Raw genomic sequence first — 22391 nt, forward strand, 5'->3', positions numbered from 1 at the left:
AAACCCTGGTGCCTCCCTGGTGGACTCCACCCTGTGTGGGTCTCAGCTCAAGTCTGGGGGCGTCTCTGTGACCCCCCAGTGCAGTCACCCCAGCTGGGGATGGCACTGGACCACGCTCCCGCCACGGCCCTCACACGCAGTGGGCCCACCCCTGCTGAGTGGGCGCAGGGGCTTCGTGGGAGTCAGCCTGGGCTGTGCAGGCCGGGGGCCCGCTGGGTCTCCGTCCATCACTCTGCAACCTGCAAACTGAACTTGCCAGGGTCCCTTGCTAACTGGGTTATGGTGGTGGGGTGGAGGGTCTGCCATAATTGGGTCCCTCGTCAGCTGGATTATAACAAGGGACCAAACTTGCCAACTGGCCATTAGCTCTGTTTAGCCAGAGGGAGGCCCTGAGCAAGTGCAGAGGAGGGTGGAGGAAGGAAGCCCTCGGTTTCCAGGGCATCTCAGGAAGCGGCCCTTGTCCTCTGTGGCTGCAGCTCCGCGACTCTGGCTGAGGACCCAGCTCCTGCGTCCCCCGACACCCACCCTGACCTCATCCCTCCCCCTGGAGGTGGAAGTGTCTTCCCCTTTCTCCCTCTGGCCACCCCATCACCCAGTCGTTGCTCTGCGCTAGGGAGTGACCCCCTGCAGGCCTCCTCACCCAGGCATGGTTGGGCTCTCCAGCAGAGCAGAAGCAGTGTCCAGCAACCAGGCCTCTGCACTTCTGGCTGTGGGGCTGTCCGTGGCACCAGGAGACCAGGGCAGGGACAGTGGCCAGGACACTAGGGCCTGCCTCTGCAGCTCCGCTGGAATGGGACTCTCTTATCTTGCTGCTGCTGATTTGAGTACAAGAACAAGACCTTCATATGTGATACGACGCCCTTAAAAACAAAGCAAAGCCAAACCCAAAACAATGCTTCTTAACCCCAGCTGCCCACAGGATATCCTCAGAAGCTTTGCCAAAAACGAAAAGTGACATCCAGGCCCAACCCCTGCCTGTGGAATCTGAAGGGGAGAGGCAACGGCCACTTTTAAAAAGCTCTGGTATCTTCTTCAAGCCCAGCAGGTCGATCTGCCATTAACCAGGGTGCAGGATCTTAAATAAGAAGGGAGGGACTGTTAGTTTAAGTTCTTCCAGAGTCCTCATGATCTGCACCCCCAGGTTCAAAGAGAAGAGTAGACATGAGTAGACAGCTTTCTCAACCTGCTTGGAAATGTCATTGCAGTCAGGGGCCAAAGAAGGGAACCTAAGGGACCAGGGCGGAGCAGCCCCAGCTGGTGACCTGCCTCCACTGGACAACCTCCGCACCGTGCCTGTAGCCAACGAAGCTGGAGCGGACAGCAGGTGACTGGGGACTCCTGGGGTCACCCGCTTGTGCCACGGCCCACAGTGGCTCACTTCTGCAGCTCCGACATGTGCCTGGCACCAATCTGAGCTTGGTCAGTGCCCAGTGGCTGGATGATGGATGAATGGGCATGAGACCGGGCAGAGGAAGCCTTCTGTTTTCAGGTGAGAACTTTCCTTTATCCCTCCCGGGCCTTCTCATCTCAGCAGTTAGCGCTACCACAGAGACCCGCAGCTCATCAATTACAAACATTAACTGTAAATTACAATTTTGCATCGTTAATTCAGCCTCCTCATTATGTATTTAGTAGAGCTTAGCAGGCATAAAATTCAATAGCAAGCTTTGGAGCAGATCCAGCGTCTGTCTTCTGTGATATTTGGAAAATGCAAAGTTTTCGTGGTGGACCTCGGAGCGTGTCTGTGCTGGAAAGCCTCCAGAGGACTCTGCCTTTCGCTCTGCTCCTGGAACAGGTTCAACGCTTCTGGGGCAGCTGATAGCTTCCAAGGATGTGCCTGCACCTCCTTCCAAGGCAGCAGAGATTCCGACTCCCCTCTTGAGTAGAAATTAATATTAACCTGACTAGTGGAAGGAAAGAAAAGTGTGAATATCAGGGAGCTCGGCTCCTGGCACAACTGCTCACTCATCACGCCTTCAACAAACACTTGCTGAGCGCCTCCCATGGATCACGGCGGTGACGGGCCCAGGAGGCGATGGAAGGGGCAATCTCATGCTGTCACGGAGCTTGTGCTGGAGAAGGAGGCACACAGGTCCACCAGGTGCAGAGGGGTGCAGAGTGTGCCATGTGGTCATAGCGGTGAAGGGGTTGGTGAGTGCCCAGCAGCAGGCAGGGATCATGGGAAGAGCGCGTCATGAACAGCAGGGTGCGTGCTGTGAGGAGCCAGCTGTGGAGGAAAGCAAGGGCAGACGTGTGGGGGGACCGACACTGGTGTGAGAAGGGCCAGGTGGGAGCAGCCGGGAGTGATGGGGACAGGAAGCAAGCAGTGTGGAGGTGGGATCCCACCACCAGGATCTGAGAGATGGAGACACTGTGGGCCCTGGGCGGGCTCCGGGTGGCCGCTGCTTGGGCACCGTGAACTGGCGTGCTCAGCTTCCCATCTAGACACCCCAGTGTGCAAAACAGCAGGTCCAGCTCCAGGCCTCCACCGTCCTTCCTCGGCCTCTCCCCAAGCTCCCAGGCCTCCTGCAGGCAGAAAACTCGACCGGGTTCATGCCAGGTTTGCTAAGGCACCGCAGGTTGAAACTCGGTCATTTTGGCCCCTGGGGCTCCGCAGGGTTCTCCCCAACCTTGGTCCAGCTGGACAAGCCTCATGGTACTGGGCTGCAGGGGACACGGAACCTTCAAGCCTTCTCGCTGATGGCCTCCATGCAGGAACCTTCAATTTCTTCTTGGGTGCCAGGGTGGTAGGTGTCGAGGCCAAACTTCACAGAGCAGCCACGTTTGGCCAGTCTCTGTCCATGGTCCTTGCCATCTTGACTCTCCACCCGTCCTCCTGCAGGACACTGAGGCCAGGTGGAGGTCTGCCTCTGTCCCCTCAGCAACCTCAGAAAACGTCCTTGGACCTGGACAAACATTTCACTGCATTCTGCACCAGTCAGGCCCCGGTGGGCTGCAGAGTAGGTGGGCTTCTGGGCTCCTCCCTGCTCCTAGCACCTGAGCTCTGCCCAGCCTCTGCCCTACCCTACTCAAAAGAACTGTGGCAGCCAGCCTCCATCTGGTTCTGCCTGACAGACTCCCCTGCACTTCCTGACTCCAAATCGCCGTTCACTATTTCTCCTGAGTAGAAACTCACCGGGCAAGTCCCCCGATGGAACTGTATTTATCTGGCCCAGCAGCTTGGCGTGAATGGCAGGGGCCTCTCTCTCCACATGGTCCCCAGGAATGTCACAGCAATGCCCCTAGAGAGACAGGTAGTGGCTGCCGGGACTTGGAAGTTCCGCAGTGTTACTTCACTGTGTTCTGTCAGCCAAAGCGACACGGGCCAGCCTGGATTCCCAGGGAGGAGAAAGCGTCTCCAGCTCTTGCTGGGAGGCGCAGAAAAGTCACCCTGAAAGAGATGGGCAGGATTTGAGACCACTCAACAGCCTTCCATGGGGTCTCCCCACTTCGAGTAGTTACAACAGAGGGGACGTGGGAGCCAGACTCAGAGTAACAGCAGGCCCAGCCCCTCCAAGGGGCCACAGTGCTTTAAAGGGATGCCAAGGGCATCCATATAATTTGCAGTAAAGCAGTCTCTTTCTTCCTCTTCCCCTTTATTGCCTGCTCAATGGATTGCTCGGCTTGGCTTCTTAGGAGAGAAGTAAAACGTTTGTTTGTAGGTTGTATGTTTGCTGGTAAGTCCAGACCCCGAATGTCACCAACTCCTCAGAAACAGGCAGGCTTCCTAGGCTTTGGTCTTCCTCCAGCTGCTGTCCTGAGCCTGGAATTCTGCCTAGTAACTGGGGAGAGCGGGAGAGAAAGAAGGGGGCTCCCTCTGACTGCCCCGGCCCAGTGGACAGCAGCAGGTCCCCTCACTCAGCCAGCACGTCCTTGCTCAGCACTCGGGATGGGGTCGCTGGTGCGGAGAGAGAGCAGGAGGTGTGCTCGGGTCCCGCTGCCCTGTGCCCTCCCGCTGGGCTTCTCTGAGGCCCAGCTTCGTAGGCCTCCTTCGTCCCCCTCGTCCACTTCTTGCCTCCTCCCTTCCTGGTGATTGTGAAGCTTCTGTTCCGTTTCCTTTTCTCTCGCAGTTGGATCAAGGAGTTTGTGGCTGCTTGCGATTCGTAGCTCAAGCCCACGCACGCCAGCACCGAGGTGACACCCCAGAGCACCCAGGCCATCAGCGTGGACCTGGGGTCAGGGGAAGGACATGTTCCCACCTTTGTCAAATACACATGAAGCAGAAGGAACTACATGAAGCCTGGGTGGAGCGTACTGACCTCCCGGAGTGGCCCCTGTTCCAAGTTTCCGCTCTTCCCTTTGTGACCGTCCTTTCTCTGTGGCTCTCAGTGAGGAGAAAGCCCCTTACCCCAGAGTGGGGACGCAAAGTCCCTCTGGGTTTTAAACACGGCCCCAGACTCCATTTTCCTACCAGATAGAGTCCACTCGATAAGAGGTTTGGTAAATTGAATTTTCAGTGACCCAAACATTATTGCGACTATTGGGGGAATTTATTTGCTTTTCAGTAAGAGCTTTGTTAAGTCGACTTTGAAAATTTCTTTCAAGAGTTACTGCAATATATGTACATGATTGATTTTAGCAAGGGGTGGCTCTTGGATGCTCTGGAGTCACATATGTGTTGAAATTCCCGTTTATCACTCCACCAGTGTCTCAAGCCCCACCTAAGCTGGGTGGGGGGTTCTCAGTCTGCTCTAAACAGACTCTTAGTGAGTGGAAAGTGGACCACAGACACACCTGCACAGGAACTGCCTCCTTCCTGGTCCCCCTGCCAGCACCGTGAGCATCAGGCACAACGTCAGACACACAGTTATGAGTAAATGCTCAGTACGTGGATCTGAGTGAACCCAGCTCGAGACCAGCCAGAGTCCCCATGAAGCTGCGGCTTGCTCTCAGGGAGCCCCTGGGTGGGCATGGTGGCCGTGCCAGGCAGCCTTGAGGTCCCAGGCATGAGCGTGCAGACCAGTCCTGCTGAATCAAGAACAGTCGCCAGTGCTGCTGACTGCTGGTGCCGCGCTCTGTCCAGCGTGCTTAGACATGATGAGCTCGTCCTCACGTCAGGTCTACCAAATGGGAAGGATTAGCAATGCCCATTCCTCAAATGGAGACCCTGAGGTTGGGGTGTCCTCGCTCACCCAGCCGCAAGCTAGGGAGACCAGGATTGGCGCTCAGACACACCCTGGATCCAACTCTCCCCCTCAGAGATCCCTACCTCCAGTCTTGGTTCCAACTGCCTGGTTCTCTTCCCCTCCCCCCTCACTTCCTTCCCTCTTCTCTCCCTAGTCCCATCCTTCCTTCTTTCTCTTTCATTCCTTAAAATAAATCCCCCCTAGATATCCTGAACCCCTAGACTACAGCTGCTCTTATTTTGCAACAGGAGGACGTAAGGACCCTGTGGTGTTGGGGACCCACGCAGCCATGCTCATCTCTTGCCCACCCCCTTGGAGTTCTGGGGACCCAGTTGGAAAATCACGCTGCACCCTCTTCAGGACAGGCGTCTTCCACCTCAGTGAAAGCACTTCTGCAAAGGGTACCCAGAAAGATGGAAGCCTCTGAGACAGCGATGTGGAGGAAACGCTGGCCGCTGGCGTTCCCAGGCCAGGCAGCAAATGCAGCTGTCGACTGGGCTGCATCAGGGCTGAAGGGTTAAGGACTGTTTCAAAATCCAGCGACTTCATAGAAAAGCCCAGGTTCCCAGCCTCTCTGGAACCATCTTTCTCTCTCCTGTGCCCATAAGGCAGCTAGAAGGACCGCCCCTTAGGAAGACCGCCCCCTAGAAGGACCGCCCCTTAGGAGGACCGCCCCCTAGAAGGACCGCCCACTAGGAGGGCTGCCTCTTAGAAGGACCGCCCCCTAGGAGGATCGGCTCTTAGAAGGACCGCAGCCGGGCCCGCGAGCACCAGGCGGCCTCCCTCCTCTCCAGCAGGCCACACATTCCCAGTAGTTTCCTTCCCTGTGAATTGATATGTCCCACATCCTCTACGAGAGGAAGAAGATGCGATGCGTGGCCATGGAGGAGGAGAGAAAGCCGCGTGTGTGTAGAGAAGTGAACCAGCCAGGCGTGGAGTCCTGAGCCTCCCAGGTGCCTGTCTCTGCCCGGTCATCCCGGTTGCCCTCTTCTCACCCGTGCGTCTGGCTCCCTGTGGACCCGGGACAGTCCCTCCTGTCTGTCTGAGGTCTCCCTCCCTGAGAGTCTGATGTCAATGTTCTAAACAAGCACGTCCGCCCTGCCTTGCACCTGGGGCTTGTCCTGATGTCGCTCTGCCTGTAATTCTGCCCAGCTGTTAGACAGCCGGAGATTTCCTCCAACTGCAAACTTTTTATTATTTTTTTTTATTCTGAAACAAAAATGAGCCTAGTTGGCTCACAAGTGGTGAGAGCCCCAGGGGGGACCTTGCATGTTCCAAACAGGGACCTGCAGAGTTTTTGTCCTCTATCTGTGGCTGGGGATCCAGGAGATGCAAACCCATCCCTGGCCACAGAGGCCCAGGAGTCTCTGCTCTGGCACTGATGTCAACTGGGAGTCTTGTCAACCCCGCACCCTGAGGGTTTTCGTGGGGCTTGGAATGATGCGTATGTGAACCCTGGTCTAGTATGGGGCACACAGTGAATCTCATTAATAGTAGGGTCTTCGTTTTATTCTTGTGTGCACTTGAGCAAAACCCCTTGGGAGACTAGGTGTGGTGGCACACACCTGTAATCCCAGCAGCTCAGGAGGCTGAGGCAGGAGGATGGGAGTTCAAAGCCAGCCTCTGCAACTTAGTGAGGCCCTAAGCAACTCAATGAGACCCTGTCTCTAAATAAAATACAAAAAAGGGCAGGGGATGTGTCTCAATGGTAGAGTGCCCCTGGGTTCAATCCCCAGTACCAAAACAAAACCCACCTTGGGCAGTAACCTCATTGCTCACAAAAATCATACAACATAATCCTTCAAAGCCAGAGAAAAGCACTGCTTCCTTCTCTTTCCGAGTCAAGTGGTCATTCCCAACCTTGGGCCCAGCTGCAGCGGGGATGGCCCACCACTTCGGCGATGCCCACAGAGTGCTGTAAGAGAATGCAGCCAGGTGTAGGCGCGTGGTGGTAGACTCTGCAGCCCGGTGCCGGACAGGCCTCCCCTGGGGCGTCCACAGAGCAAGCCTGTGCACTGTCAGATCTTTGTCACATGCAGTCCTGAGGAGACTCAGCCTTTGCTGACTGGAGTCCATCAAGTAGCTGGGCAGCGATGGGCACCTCCAGCAGGCCCAGCCAGCCAGGACCTGGCTCCGTGGTGGGTGGGGAGATCCCAGGTGTCCTCGCTAGGAGAACAAGATACACGTCTGGAAACACAGGAGTGCCTGTGACCAGAGGGGAGACCCTGGCTGGGCCAGGCCAAGGAGGAGGATGCCCTGGAGGTAGTCGAGCCGGGTCAGATGCCAGGGCCTTTGGTTCCTGGAGAAAGAGCGTGTCTCCCAGTTGGGAAACCCAGGCCCCTCATTTTCCAAGACCAGAAGCTCATTCCTGAGATTTGCGGCCTGCATGGACTGTCCAGACCCCGAGTCTATTTTCCCTTCCCGAGGGATCGCTGGCGTTTCATACATCACGATTCTCTGGGCCCACCTCAGACTCAGAGAGTTCACGAAAGATCCACCCAGAGCTCAGGCTGGTGCAGCAACCTCCAACTCAACTGCTGCACAGCACCAAGTGCACGCAGCAGAGAACCAGCCCTCGGCCCGGAGCAAGCCCTGAAGACCCAGCAGGTGCGTTTGTGGCTGATTCTCGCCCTGGCAAAGGGAAAGGCGGCACACCTCCACAGCACACAGCACACTCAGGACGCCACTGCCGAGCATGTCTGGTGTGTCTTTCTCGAGGTGCATGGAAAACCCCCTTGAATTTGCTTGCAGACATGTGACCTTCCCTTGAGATGCCAGCCTGAGATGGTGCTGATTGCTGGCCCACTGCTTAGGCACCCCCAGCCTGTCCCTCAAGGCTGCAATGGTGCAAACCCAGCTTTGTGCCTGGGACACCCTCCTTCGCGGTTCTACTGAACCCTGGTGGTTGAACAGTTGTGGACAGTGCGAACCCGTCCCTTCCCCAGCCTCCGGCAAGGACCGCAGACTTCCCCGTGAAGGTCCAGCTGGCACGTGCTTCGGGATATGTAGGGGATGCCCTGCCCGCTCCACAGCTCACACCTGCTTCTGCATCATGAACACACCGCAGACAAACCGTGAATGACCCCACAGGGCTCTGCGCCAATCAAGTGTGACTTGCCAAAGTCGGCAGCTGCTGGGTTTGGTCAAAGGACACCGTTGGCCATGTCCTGTGTTGAGAAAGTCTTGTGGTGCCTGTGAGGTGGTGTCTGACCACGGCCGAGGGTGCCAGGGAGCCCTGCGCTAAGGAGCGGAGACACCGCGCTCCATGTGATGCTGCCACGTGCTGTGAGGTTGGAGAAAGCCACTGTTCCTCTCTAGGCCTAGGTTTCGTCATCTGAAAACTCACGTTTGGACCGTCACCCACTCTGGAAGTGTACTGACTGAGCTTGCTGAACGTCCGTCTGCCCCCACCGCAGTATCGCAGGATTCTTAGGTTCAGACCCCAGGCTTTCCACTAAGGAGTCCTTCTGAGCACAGAGGCTTTGCTGAAGTACACGAGGCAATCTGAAGGACCTCTGGGAGGTATTAACCTCCCAGCCACAACCAGGGCGGCAGGGGTAACAGACAGAATGAAGTGACCAGGCTCTGCAGAGCCACCAGCACCAACTGCTGAGAGTACCAAGGCCAGGGAGCCAGGAGCACCCACAGCCGTCCTGAAAAACCAGCTCTCCAGGGAGTGCCAGCCCCTCGCCGCTGCCATCCCACCACCCCCTCTGTCCCTGAGCCCTGGGCAAGTGGGGCCTGCCGGGTGGACCCTGCTGTGAGCCTGCATCTGGCTGCAGGGGAGCCTGGGAGTGGGAAAAGCTTCTCAGTCACCAGGAAGAGAGGGAGGGACCAGCTGGGAAGGAGGTGGGGTGGTGAAGGTGACATGGTGTCTGCCGCAGCTGTGACCCTGGATATAAGGGCCCGCTTAGCTCAGTGGCCTCTCGGATGCCCACTGGCTTATCTCTTCATCCCAGGAGCTGGGAAGCCCACCCAGGGCTCCTCGAGGCCTGTGCGGATGCAGCCCGTGCGTGACACCCGGTTCCCGGGCCCACAGGTGTGGCTGCTCTCCGTCCCGCCGCCTGCTCCCTGAGCTGCAGTGGTGGCCTGTGCCCGGTGCCCAGCAGACCCCAGCCTCCTCTTTGTCTCCGTAGTATAAGATGGCGACGGAGAGGGGGTCAGGGAGGGTCTTGTGAGGAGGTCAGCTGACGCCACTCCCCTCTGTTCCTTCCAGAAGCAGCAGCAACTTCAGCGAGGTTGTGCAGATGAACTTCGAAATCGCCAGCTTCAGCAGCCTCTCGGGGACGCAGCCCATCACGTGGCAGGTGGAATACCCGCGGAAGGGGACCAGCGACGTGGTGCTATCGGAGATCTTCATCAGCCAGAAGGACCTGGTGGGCATCGTGCCGCTGGCCATGGTAAGGTGTGCTGCCCTGGCCGCCCCTCCCACCCAGGAGGTGTGGGACGCAGCCCCAGGGGTGCCGGCCCCAGCCCCCCACCGTCCCCCAGGCCAGGAGGGGCCGCTCTCGACTGCAGGAGCTCAGCCTCGGGGCGCCCACCACGCAGGCCACCTGGTCCATACCCACCAGCCTCTTCTTTGCATCGACCCGTTCTTTTCTTCTGTTCCTTTTCTATAAAGAAGTTTTGTGGGCTGCGCTGCACATTAGTGGAGGTGGGTGAGGCTGTGCTGTGGCAACAGGTGACCTCGAATCCTGGGGACCTGAAGCAGCAGATGACTTTCTTGGTTATACTGCATTCACGGAAAGCCAGGCAGCCCTGGACCGTGCATCCCCGGGGGGCCTCCTGCTCCCTACTCCACATGGGGGGGTACTCCGCTCCTTCAGCACCCTAGCCGGGAGGAGATTGGCCAGCAGGGGCTCCACAAGGCCCCCGTGGGCTGCAGTGGACCCGAGGTACCGCGCAGGCAGATCTCAATGCCACACGCGCCCGGCAGGTTGCTGTGCTCAGTGACTTAGGGGCCTGTGCTGAAGAGAACCGGGCAGCGTGCAGCCTGCGTTAGGCTGACCGGGAACAGGTGGGTTGAAAGTCTTAGGGTATCAAGGGCTACGAACCCAGCCCAACTTAAACTTGGCTGCCAGAACTTCCAAGTCTAGAGTTGCATTTCTGGAACTTGAATTGCATGCCCCGTGATTTAGGGGGTCTGGGCCGGGTGTTGACCTCATGGGGTTGTGTCACGGGTTTGTGTCAGTACTGTGGCCGCAGGCCTCACTGGGGGCTCAGGACCCCGTGTCCTGACGATATTGTCACAGAGGGTTCTGACTTCTCTTCCTCCCTCTGCTCTGTGACTCCCTGTTAGAGTCACAAGGTGGCCCTGACAATGCCGTGCTGGTGACCTCAGAATATTACATTCAGCAGGAAAAAAATAAATCCTCACGGCCAATCTCCCACGCGCATCCCTGGGCCGGCTCTGATTATCGTCCTGAGCAGTTGGCCACATGCCAACCTGAAGCCACACTGAAGTCAATGCTCTGCTTGGCCAGGCCTGGGGAACCGGTCAGCCTAGGACAGGTGCGGACTCAGCCTGAGAGCTGGCGGGTGTGGGTGTCATGGGAAAGTCTGGCTTCCACTGAGAGGTGGGGATGGACACTGGTCAGACGAGGACGCCAAGTGTCCACGCCGGAGGTGTTGCCTGTCATGAGGACTGGCAGACCCTGAGGTTGGAGAAGGATCCCTCTTGGCTCATCATGTCCTCTGTAACCTTGGGTCACATGCGGTCTACTGCCTGTCCTCCATGCAAGCTAGCAGTGACTTCACTGCTTTTAAGTGTTTAAATGTCTGCATTTTAAAAGCTTAGATATAGCTCCTAACTATGCTCAGCTTTGCTTCTTGGCCCACCACCCTGAAATATTTACTCCTGGCCCTCCAGAGAGAAGGTTTGCAGACTTACATCCTGACACACGCACCAGCGTCAGTTAGAGTGTGCGTGCTCCGTTCCTATCCTACCTATTTCAGAAAGATAAGACACCCAAATAGGTTGGAAAAGCAAAACCATTATAAAGATATAAGATGTTAATATGGCCCGTTTCAAAACAAGAATCCTTGCTGCAGTGAGATTAGTAAAACGGTTGTTGTGTCTTGCAATGCCTTCAAGGCAAGATGAAATGACTGCTAGTGTGGTGCCCGGGATCCACTCCCCTGAGAGCTGCTGAACGTGAGCTCCAACTGGCTTCACCTCAGAGGGCACTGGTGGCAGTTAGCTCCGCAGGACCAGCGTGGATCCGGGTCCAAACACGGGACGGAGAGCCCAGGCGACACCACCTTGCTTCCCTGGAATCCACAACTGTGCCATGCAGTTTGGGACACCGGGATTGTGCCGGTAGGGGACAGCAGATGGGCCCACCTGGGGGAACGTCCTTCTGTTTTTCTGTGATTTCTGAGCATTTGGGGCTCGCAAAAACATTTTGGGGCTTCCATTCTTTGATGTATGAAAAGAGTAATTATATCTCAAGGAGTTTTTTTTTTTTCCAAGACTGAGCATTAATACATTTATAACCAGCCAAAAACTAAACTTTCGTTGGAAATAGCTAGTGATAATGGTGAAAACTTTCTCACTAAAAGATGAGGAATTTAAAAATAAAAAAACCTGCCAGAGAAACTAACTCTTGAGTTGCATGTCTGCAGCCAGAAGACAGCTGGCCAGGTCTTGGAGAAAGTTAAGTGGATTCCCCAAGTTGTTGTTCATTTTAAAGAAAATAAACCACACAAGCTGCAAGGCAGGAGCACCGGAGGGGAACTGGATGCTGCCCGTGAAAGCAGGCCTGCCCGGGCCTCCTCCTGTGGCCAAGCACCGTCCAGGCCTCCCTGCCCACTGAGCTGCCCTCTGACACCCACTGAGTCAAGAGCGGGAACACAGGGCTGTGGGTTCCGCAGAGCCCCGTCTGTGCAGGCACTTTAGTGAAGAACCGAGACCCACTCAGCCACCTGGCTGCTTCTGAGCATGGGGTCTGCCCGGGCAGTGCCCCCTGCGGGAAGGAGTGTGTGGGCATTCGGTCTCCCACGTAGGAAGAGGATTCACATCGTGAGTGGAGCCCACAGGGACCAGGCATGTCCTGTGTGGTCACTTCTGTGCCTTCTGAGGAGGGGTCATGGTCTCCTTGAGAAGAAGGGAGCGGCAGCCCTCACTGGACCTCAGCCCTGCTCTTCCCTGGGCTGGGCACAGGTTGTCCTGGGGGATTGAGCCGGAGAGACCCGTCTTGCCCAGGGCAGCTGCACTCTGGTGACCTGACAGGAAACCAGGCAGACATTTCACAAGACACCACCAGGTAGTGACCGGCCACTGCTGGCAGGTGGAAGAGGCAGGACAGGGTGGGTCCGACAGGCTTCCACCTGCGTTTCCTGGGTGTCTCTCCTTAGGGTTTATTAAAATTTTTTAAACATTAGACCTAAATATTGGGCTTAGCCTAGGGACAACGGCACCCGTCATTTAGGCAGGTATAGAAAGAGGCCTTGTCATCCAGGACCGACGTACCTACACAGAGTTTCCAAGGACGTGGTGAGTTTACTTGGCGTTTTGAAGTTTCATTTTCGCCATGATAGGTGCAAGAGGAAGTCCCCTTCCTTCACCCAGAAACATGTGGGCCAGGGGCTTTCCTTACAAGAGCTTTTGAAATTCCTAGGACATATCCCTCACTCTGTGCATAAAATGAAATTAAAGTGTCAATCACTAGGGCTATTTAAAGGAGATGGCTCTTGGTCTCGAGTCTGCAGAAGGATAATTTGAGTGCCCGCCTCTTGGGTGACCTGGAGACTCTAGAAGGTGAACCAGATCCTCAGAGCCCAGTGTGCAGCAAGAACAGGGCAGGCTGGGCGACCTGCCCCGGGGCTCCCTCTGCCTGCCTCGGGCGGGGATGCCTTCGGCTTCAGATGGCTTCAGCCGGTGGGAGGAGCCAAGAGGAACCGCAGCCAGTGGGCGGAGGGTAGAGAGCACGCTGTGGTCCTGCCTCCAACCGCACGGTCCCGACCCAGGCTGAGGTGACAATGGTGACCTGATTTGGAAGCAGGGTGCTCGCAGGTGTCCTGACGTTGAGGTGAGACCATACTGGATTAGGGTTGTCCCTAAATCCAGTGACGGTGGTGCTGCTCGGAGACAAGTTTGGACGTGGAGACACAGAGAGAAGGCCACCCAGTGACAATCACAGGGACAGGAGCACTGTGTCTGCCCACAAGCCCGGCTGTGCGAGGCATAGCCGCCCCCGTGGAACCTAGGAGGCGGAGAGGAGGGTCTCCTCTGTCACCCGCAGAGGGAGCAAGGTGCTGCCAACCCCTGGCTTTAACTCCCTGCAGATCTGCAAGGGAGGGAACCTCGCCACCGGGCACCTGCCACCAGGGCACATCCCAGGCCTCCACTGCGGCTGGAGGGGCAGCAACGTGTCCTCTGGGGATCTCCTGTCCCTGGGCTCCAGGACCCCCACCCTCCCCTTGCCCGAGGCCTGGGGTGGGAACACCCCAGCTGCCATGGTGTCTGTGCTGCCCTGGGCCTGGCTGCCCTTGGACCCTGGTGTCCGGGGCCCTCAGCTCCCGCCCTCCAGTCACAGCCCGGGAGGGAGCTCATCCCTGCCAGGACCTGAGTGGCACCGGAGGGTAGTGCCTCCTGCTCCCCAGGCTCCTCCACAGACAGCGCGGTGATCGCCCTGATGTGGGTGTGAGAGGCGTCCCACTGGGGCCCCTCTTCTCCCCTCTGCCCACACTCGTGATGGCGGGAGAGGTCAAGGAATCCTACCAGGCATCTTGATCTGGGGATGGATTTCCCACCGAGGGACGTCCCTCGTCACTCTCTGCCTGGGAGACCCAGGTGCAGGCACCAAGCTTGTGTCCACAGGCCCGGGTCCTACGAGGATGCTGGGATCCGCACATCAGTCTGCAGATGGCGGAAGGCTGAGCTGCTCGGGTGTGTCGGGGACCGCGCTGCGACACCCTGAGTTCTAGAAGGCAAAGGGAGATGCTCCCCGGAGCTCCAGGCGATGTCCTCTGACAGGATGGGACAGTGCCGTTTTTATAGACAATAGGAAAATGAGGTTTCAAGAATTTTCAAGAGGATCCAACCCGATCCCCACTTTACTTGTGCAACCAGAAGATGCTGCGTGTGGACCTTCTGAGCCTCCGAGGAGGGCTGGGGAGCTCCAAAGCAATTGGAAGATGTTTGCTCAGTTGAAAAAATAAATCTGTGGGAAAATAAGTGTTTCAGAATCACAGCCGGAGGTTGACTTTGGAATTAAAATGAAAAATGTTCCTTCGCTCCATCGAACTGGCCCCGAATTTTGCCTAAAAAGCAAACTATGAGGCATGTGAAGCTGTTTTACTTGGTGGTGATGTTTGCAGGGTTATCAATTGATTATGCGAGAAAGGAGAGCTTACCCTGCCCCCGACCCCCGCCACACAGAGTGCTCACCGGTGATCATTGCTGACGTTCAGCCGGTGACCATCCTCATCTGAATTCTGGTGGCCTCCATGAAAGGCAGCGTGAGATGGAGTGACAGGTGGGTCTTCTCCAAGCTCACACTTCCCGTGGGGCTCTGCGTCTCACCTGGACAGTAGACCGCACTCCAGTTCTGAAGAACTGGACTTAATTGGAGATGATTGAGAAACGGAGACGGAGAACACAAGACTGAAAAAAGATAAAATACACTTGTGGTCATCCAACATGGAAAGCGCGACGGCAGAGCAGAAAAGTGAGCAGGAAGGACTGAAGGTCAGCCAGCCTCTCTCCCCAGCCTCCAGGTCAGCCAGAGCTCACAGGGTGCAAGGGGAGCGGCCTGGGTTGCCACCAGCCTTGCTCATCCCCGCCTTCCACATCCAACACGACCTCCTGACTCTGTCAAGCTGATCTCTCACCCTACACAAAGGTGAAATCAAAGTGGACCAAAGACCCAGGAATCAGACCAACGCCTCTGCAAGTCGGCATGTTTGGCATACATTTACTTCTAGAAGTTGCTGAGTTTCAGGTCTGATTCCTAGGTCTTTGCTCCACGATGATTTTGCTTTTGTGTAGGGTGAGAGATTGGAACCTACCTTTGTTCTTCTACGTATGGATGTCCAGAGTTCCCAGCACCGTTAGTTTAAAAGGCTCTCTTTTCTCTAACATATATGTGGGCACCTTTGCCAAGGATCAGATGAGTGTAATTATGTGGGCTTGTCTCTGCATCCTCTGTTCTTCCCTTGGTCTTCATGTCTGCTTGGTGCCAACACCATGCTGGTTTTTCCTCTACAACTATGTAGTTTCCTTTGAGATCAAATGTTGTGAGGCCTCCAGCTCTTCTTGCTCAGGATTGCTTTGGCTATTCCGGGTCTCTCATTCTTTCAAATGAATATTAGAACTGTTTTTTCTAGTTCTGTAAGAATGTCGTTGGCATTGGGATGGGATTGCATTGAATCTGTGTAACACTTTTGGTAGTGTGACCATATTGACCATATTAATCCTGCCTCTTCAAGAACATGGGAGCTCCTTCCGTCTTCTCAGGTCTTCAATTTCCTTCTTCAGTGTTCTATAGTTTCTATATTAGAGATCTTTTGCCTCCTTTGTTATATTTATTTTTAAAGATTTTTTGAGTTATTGTGAATGGGATAGTTTTCCTAATTTTTTTCAGCAGATTCATTATATTTGTGGGGGAGTATAGGAAGGAGATTGATTTATACATGTTGATATTTTTCTCCTGCTGCTTTGATGAATTTGTTTCTCAGCTCTAAAATCTTGAGTTTTTTGGATCTTCTAAACATAGAATCTGTCATCATCAAACAAATAATCTGACTTCTTTTCCTATTTCCTTCTCTTGTCTGATTGCTCTGATAGAGCTTCAAGAATTATATTAAATAGAAGTGGTAAATGTGGACATCCTTGTCTTCTTCCTGTTTTTAGAGACGATGCTTTCAGTTTTTCTCAATGCAGGATAATGTTGACCTTGGGATTGTTGTATACAGCATTTGTAATGTTGAGATACGTTCCTTCTATCCCCATAGTTCATGCAGCATTTTTAGTATGAGTGGGTGCTGGATTTTGTCAAATGTCTTCTCCACATCTATTGAGATGATCATGTGATTCTGGTCCTTAACTCTATGTGGCCAATTACGTTTATAGATTCACATATGCTGAACCAACCTTGTATGGAAACGAAACCCGCTCGATCATGGCGTACCTTCTTTTTAATGTGTTTTCGAATGTAGTTTGCCTACATCTCATTAAGAATGTTTGAATTTATATTCATCAGGGATATTAATCTGAAGTTTACTTTCCTCCATGTGTCCTTGTTGGTTGTGGTCTTGACGTCACAGAATGAATTTGGCAGTGTTCCTGCCCCTCGTTTTGTGGAATAATTTGAGGGGCATTGCCTTTAGTTCTTCTTTAAAGGTCGGTTAGAACTCAGCTGAAAAATCCATCTTGTCCTGGGCTTTTCTTTGATGGAAGACTTTTGATGACTGCTTCAATTTCATTACTTGATATTGGTCTATTTAAGTTTTGTACATCCTATGGTTCAGTCTGGGTACAGGTTTTATGTGTCTAGAAATTCACTGATGTCTTTTTTATTTTCCAGTTTATTAGAGTATGAATTTTTAAATTAGTTTGTAATGATCCTCTATTTCAGAAATGTCTGTGATAATATTTCCTTTTTCATTTCTAATTTTATAAATTTGGGCCTTCTTTCTCTCTCATTAGGTTATTTTGACTAGGGGTTTATTGATCTTGTTTCTCTTTTCAAAAAACCAACTTGCTATTTCATTTATCCTATGTATTGCTTTTTTATTCTCAATTTCATTAATTTCAGGTCTGATTTTAAGTATTTCCTGACTTCTACTGATTTTGAAACTAGTTTGTTCTTCTTTTTCTAGGGTCTTGAGATATAATGTTAGATCAATTATTTGATATCTTTCTATTTTGTGTGTGTGTGTGTGTGTGTGTGGTACTGGGGATTAGAACCCAGGGCCTTGTGCATGTGAGTAAAGCACTCTACCAACTGACCTAATCCCCAGCCTCTTTCTGTTTTTTTTAATGTACAAGCTCAGAGCTATAAACTTTCCTCTTAGAAGTGCCCTTATACTGTCCAAGAGAGTCTGATATGTTTTATAACTATTCTCATTTGATTCTAAGAACTTTTAAAACTTTTTCCTCTGATTTCTTCTGGGACCATTCCTCATTCAAAAGAGTATTACTTAATCTCCAGGTGTTAAAAAGGTTTCTGTTTTCTATCTTGTCATTGATTTCTAATTTCATTTCATTGTGATCTGAAAGAATGCAAGGACTTATCTGTTTTTCTTGTATTTGCTAAGATTGTTTATATCCTAAAATATGATCTATTTTAGAGAATGTTCCATGTGTTGTTGAGAAGAAAGAGAATTCAGTTGTTGATAGATTAAACAGTATGTAGATGTCTTTTAGTTTCCTTTGGTTAGCAGTGTTTTTTTAGATCTGAAGAACCTTTTCTGATTAATTTTGGTGTGAAGTCCACTTTGCCTGATGTAAGAGTAGCTAACCCTGCTTGCTTATGGCCACCATTAGCATGGTTTATGTTTTCTCAGCCTTTCACCTTCAGTCTATGGATGTCTTTGCCTGTCAGGTGAGGCTCCTATAAACAACATATTATTGTATCTTGTTTTGTAATCCATTTTGCAATTTATGTCTTTTGATTGAAGCATTCAGACCATTTACATTCAATGTTATTATAGAGGGATGGTTTTTATTTCCTGCCATTTTGATATATTTCTAATGCTTAACTCAAACTTGATTCTCTTATAATTGACTGTTTTTCTCGTGCAGTTCATCCCTATACTGGGTTTAATATTTATTTTTTATTTCTTCCACATGAAATATTTCGCTGAACATGTTTTGTAGTACAGGATTAATCATTACGAATTCTTTTAGTTTTGGCTTATCATGGAAGGTTTTTATTTCATCTTTAATTCTGAAAGGTAATTTTGCTGTATATGATAAACATGGTTGTTACCCATGTTTATCTTTCAGGACTTGGTACAAAGTATTCCAAACCTTCTGGGATGGGTCGATAAATCAGTTGAAATATGAATTGGTTTACCTCTAAATGTTACCTGTTATTTTTTGCAGCTTTAAAAATTATATTCTTACTCTGTATATTGGACATTTTCATTCTAATGTGTCTTGGAGAGGATCTGTTTTGATTTTGCTTATTTGGGGTTCCTTATGTCTCTTCTGTTTGGATTTTCATCTTGCTCCTAAGCTTTGGAATTTTTCCTATTATTTCATTAAAAAGATTGTGCATTCCTCTTCTTTGTATTTTGCAGCCTTCTTCTATAGCAATGATCTTATATTTGATCTCTTAATATTGTCCCAGATTTCTAGAATACTCTGATCATTTTCCCTTAACATCTTTTCTTTGTTGTCATCATTTTTTTCAAGATTATGTGCTTCATCCTCAAGGTCTGAGAATCTGTCTTCACAGTGGTTAAATCCATTAGTGATGCTTTCCATGGAATTTTATTTTGACTTATTGAATCTTTCATTTCCAGGATTTCCATTTTATTCTTTTTCATAATCCCTGTCACTTTATTGACATGATCTTTCACTTCCAGTATTTTCTAACTTCATTCCTTACTCCTTCTCTTAGCTCCTTGAACATTTTAACTGAACTTTCTAAACTCTTTCTCTGACATTTCCTCCACTGTGGTGTCAGTGGGATCGGTTGTTGAAGTGTTGTGGGCTGTGGGGGTGGCCTGTCCCCTTGTCTTCAGTACTTTGTGTATGTCTACCCATCTACAGGGGTGGTTATTGCTTCTTCGTTTATGCAAGGAACTATTACATGAACTTCTTTCTCTTAAGAGCCCCACACTGGGGAATTGGATACTTTTACCCAATGTGTGTCCTCTACTGTTCCTGATATTAGCATCACTTTGAGAGAAGACACCAAACTCTATTTAGTACCATCGCTTCAGAGCAGAACCTCATAGTAATCAGCCTTAGGAAAAAACAAAACTTGTTGATGAAGTTCTCCACTGTGCCCCTAATCCAGGTATAAAGTTGTAGTAATGTTCTGGCATAGGCTGAAAAACGAGTTATTAAAGATAGAAAAAAGAAAGATAGAAAAGAATAACACGCACCATGGCCAAAAGAAGAAAAAGATGGATGATGGAGATTTGAGGCGATGGCGGGTCCTGTAAGAAGAGGGGCTAAGAGGACAGATCGTGAACGTGTGGGAGGAAAACAAAGAGAACGATTCCAGTTAATGCTGTGACACCTGAGAAGAAATATGATCAAACGAATGGAAGGTGCCATGCTGGATAATAGGGGGATAGCTGTCAAATCAGAGTGGCTTCTATGACCAAAGCTGATGTTAGAGCTGTTTATAGCAAACCAGGCCACAGTGAAGGAGATTCGTATTGCGTCTTGGTGTGGATTTCATCGGGATTTGGGACATTCAGAAGATGTCCCTCACCCTTCAGCCTCGGACCCCCCAAAGGTGCTGGGGCCCAGGAGCCACCCCCCCAGGTGCAGCGCCTGCCCTCCCGCTCTCCCCGCTTGACAGTGCAGGGGTCTGAGGCCAGCAGCTGGGAGGACAGGATGCGTCCATGGTCACTTCTGTTGTGTACAGCTCGCTGGGACTGCTGTGGGTCACTGCGGGTCCCTCCCAGGGCCCTCTTCAACACGGCCGAGAGCCTGGTGGCTGTCTGCAGTCATGGGACCTGTGCTTGTGAATTCTCTGTGGGGCCCGGTGGTGCAGAAATGGCCCCTGACTGGCACCGATTGCTGGGCACTGTCCCTGCTACCAGGAAAGAGACTCAGCGGGATCTCTGGGTTCCAGCGCCCTCTGCCCCAGGCTGTGAACCAAAGGTGCCGCTTCCCTCTGCTGCCAGGGGCTGAGGCCACGTCCAGTCATGTCCAAATACCCGCCGCCCGGGGCTGAGTCCGTGCACCACGCATCTCTGTTGCCGGAGACAGACACAGCCACCCGCCTGGATCTGAGCTCGCTGCCCCTGGCCATGAATCCTGGGTGTCTGCTCGGTCTCCGTCCAGGCTCCAGGGCAGAAAGGTGATTTCCTGTCAAGCAGCTGGCCAACTGCGGGCTCCACAAACGACTGTCCTGCGCAGTGCGGCCTTCTGTCCACATTTGGGTTAAGCTGCTGGCTCCCCTTGGCCGATCCTGCCCTCTGGTGCGTTTTCACCGTCTGCTTTCTGGGGCCAAGGGAGTGCGCTCTGGGCTCTCTCCCCTCTCTCTCGCTGCCCTGCTCCCTCCCGCCCCGGCCCAGGTTCTGGTTTGAGGGCCTCTGCCCTGCTTTCTCCTCTAGTAACTGAACTTCACGTCTCTCCAGGTCTCCAGCGTCCCATAGTGAGACTGAGGGGCATTGGCCTGTCACCCGCTCTCTGGTCTGCGGATCCTTCCGCACCTCCTCTCTGTTTTGAAAATGAACTAAAAACATCCTAACCAGGCACTGAGTAAGCTCTCGGGAAACGCTACCTGTTCTTTATTTTAGTTGGAATCAGTTTCATTTTAAGCTCCTACTTAGATTTATTTATTTTGGTCCTGGAGCTTGAACCCAGGGCACTCAACCACTGAGCCACATCCCTGCCCTACTTTTATATTATTTAGAGACAGGGTCTCACTGAGCGGCTTAGCACCTCACTAAGGTGCTGAGGCTGGCTTTGAACTCGCGATCCTCCTGCCTCAGCCTCCCGAGCCATCGGGATCACAGGTGTGTGCCACTGCGCCCGGCCTCCTACTTGTATTTAAAAGGAAATGTCACCTTACCAGGTGTGAAAGCAGACTCCTGAATCCGTTTCCAATGAGGACGCAACCACTGCTGCGGAAATGTCCGTCCACGTTCCCAGGCTGCTGGGAATTATCTCGGAGGAAAGGGGCAGCCCACCGGGAAATCCGTCTGCCACCACCGCCACCCAGGGCCACACCACTGCCACCCAGGGCCACACCACTGCCACCCAGGGCCACCCTCAGTGCAGAGTCATCACCTGCCAGGAGGGATCTCTGGGTGACCGCCCTCCTGTCCTCCCGCTGGAAGGTGCAAAGTCGCCCGATGAGGACACAGGACCTCACAGTGTCCTGCAGGGCGCGAGCCCAGCCCTGGGACGGGAGTCCCTGAACTCCTGTGGGAAGTTACACTTGGGTCTCTCACCTCCCGATGAAGCCTGGCGTGTCCCCCCACCTGTGTGGGCTCGAAACGCCACCGGAGGGCGGCTGTGAAGCAGCAGGCCTGGTCCCGCCACGCACTCTGACCGTCCTGCCAGCTCTCCGTGGGCCTCCGCACCACCAGGGAGGTGCCTCCTCTGCCCGCCTCAGGCAGGGGCCCCAGGCCACGCCGTCCACACCCAGATTTCTCCCTCCTGGCCCGACTGGTCTTCCTGCTCCATCCCGACGCCTCACAGCCTGTTCCCCACGTGGAGAACCTCGTCTGACCGGCCTCGTCACTTCTTTCTCTTTACCGTCCCAGACAGACTCCTGCTCTGCTTTAAGAGGAGTGTGAAGTCTGACCAGCTCCTCTCCCATCCAGTTCACCACCCGTGGTGCTACAGGGCCTTGGCACCTGCCTCCCGCCCACGGTGCTACGGGGCCTTGGCACCTGCCTCCTGCCCATGATGCTACAGGGCCTTGGCACCTGCCTCTTGCCCATGGTGCCACGGGACCTTGGCACCTGCCTCCTGCCCATGGTGTTCCCAGGGCCTTGGCACCTGCCTCCTGCCCACAGTGTTCCATGGGCACCTGCTTCCCATGCCCCTTCCCAGCTTCCATGCTGGGTTCTTCCCCACGCTGGCCAAGTCTCTTACATCTGCCCAGGTCCACCTCCTCCTCATTTAGAACAGCAACCCCGTCACTAGGTCCTGTCTGGCCCGAGTTGTCCTTCACAGATGGGAAATGGCACGTTCCTTCATGTGTCCAGTGTCTGAGTGTCCACACCGGATGTCAGCCCCCAGAGGGCAGGGACTGCATCCACTGCAGTGGTGCCCAGCACACAGTAGGCGCTCAATAAGGAGCTGTCGAATGCAGGACTGCATGCATGATGCGACACATACGTCTCCCCGCTGGTCTGAGCTCCCGCAGGGAGGGACCATGGTCCTTCCCACCCGAGCCTGGTCCAGCTCCCGCCCCATGGACCCTCTGTGAACCCTGGCCTCCACCCGCCCAGCCTGAGGGGAGAGGGACTTCTCCTTGATGGGTGAGAGGTCACCAGGCCGAGGTGACATCAAAGACCATCCGCCCTGTAATTAGGCCACCTTTTCAAACTCGTTAGACGGTGGGTCTGAGAACAAATTCCTAACTGACTGTAAGTAATCGCCACCTGGGGGCGCTCTGG

General features: G+C 53.2%; 1 protein-coding gene across 1 annotated transcript in view; it reads left to right on the plus strand.

The window, feature by feature from the left end:
* Window positions 1-22391, plus strand: part of Tmem132c (transmembrane protein 132C) — a 263247-nt gene that overhangs the window by 206049 nt on the left and 34807 nt on the right. Inside the window, 1 exon segment of the mRNA XM_047561338.1 lies at window positions 9343-9526. Within this exon segment, the coding sequence (XP_047417294.1) occupies window positions 9343-9526 (184 nt within the window).

This window comes from Sciurus carolinensis, chromosome 8, assembly GCF_902686445.1.
Source record: "Sciurus carolinensis chromosome 8, mSciCar1.2, whole genome shotgun sequence".
Classification (NCBI taxonomy): domain Eukaryota; kingdom Metazoa; phylum Chordata; class Mammalia; order Rodentia; family Sciuridae; genus Sciurus; species Sciurus carolinensis.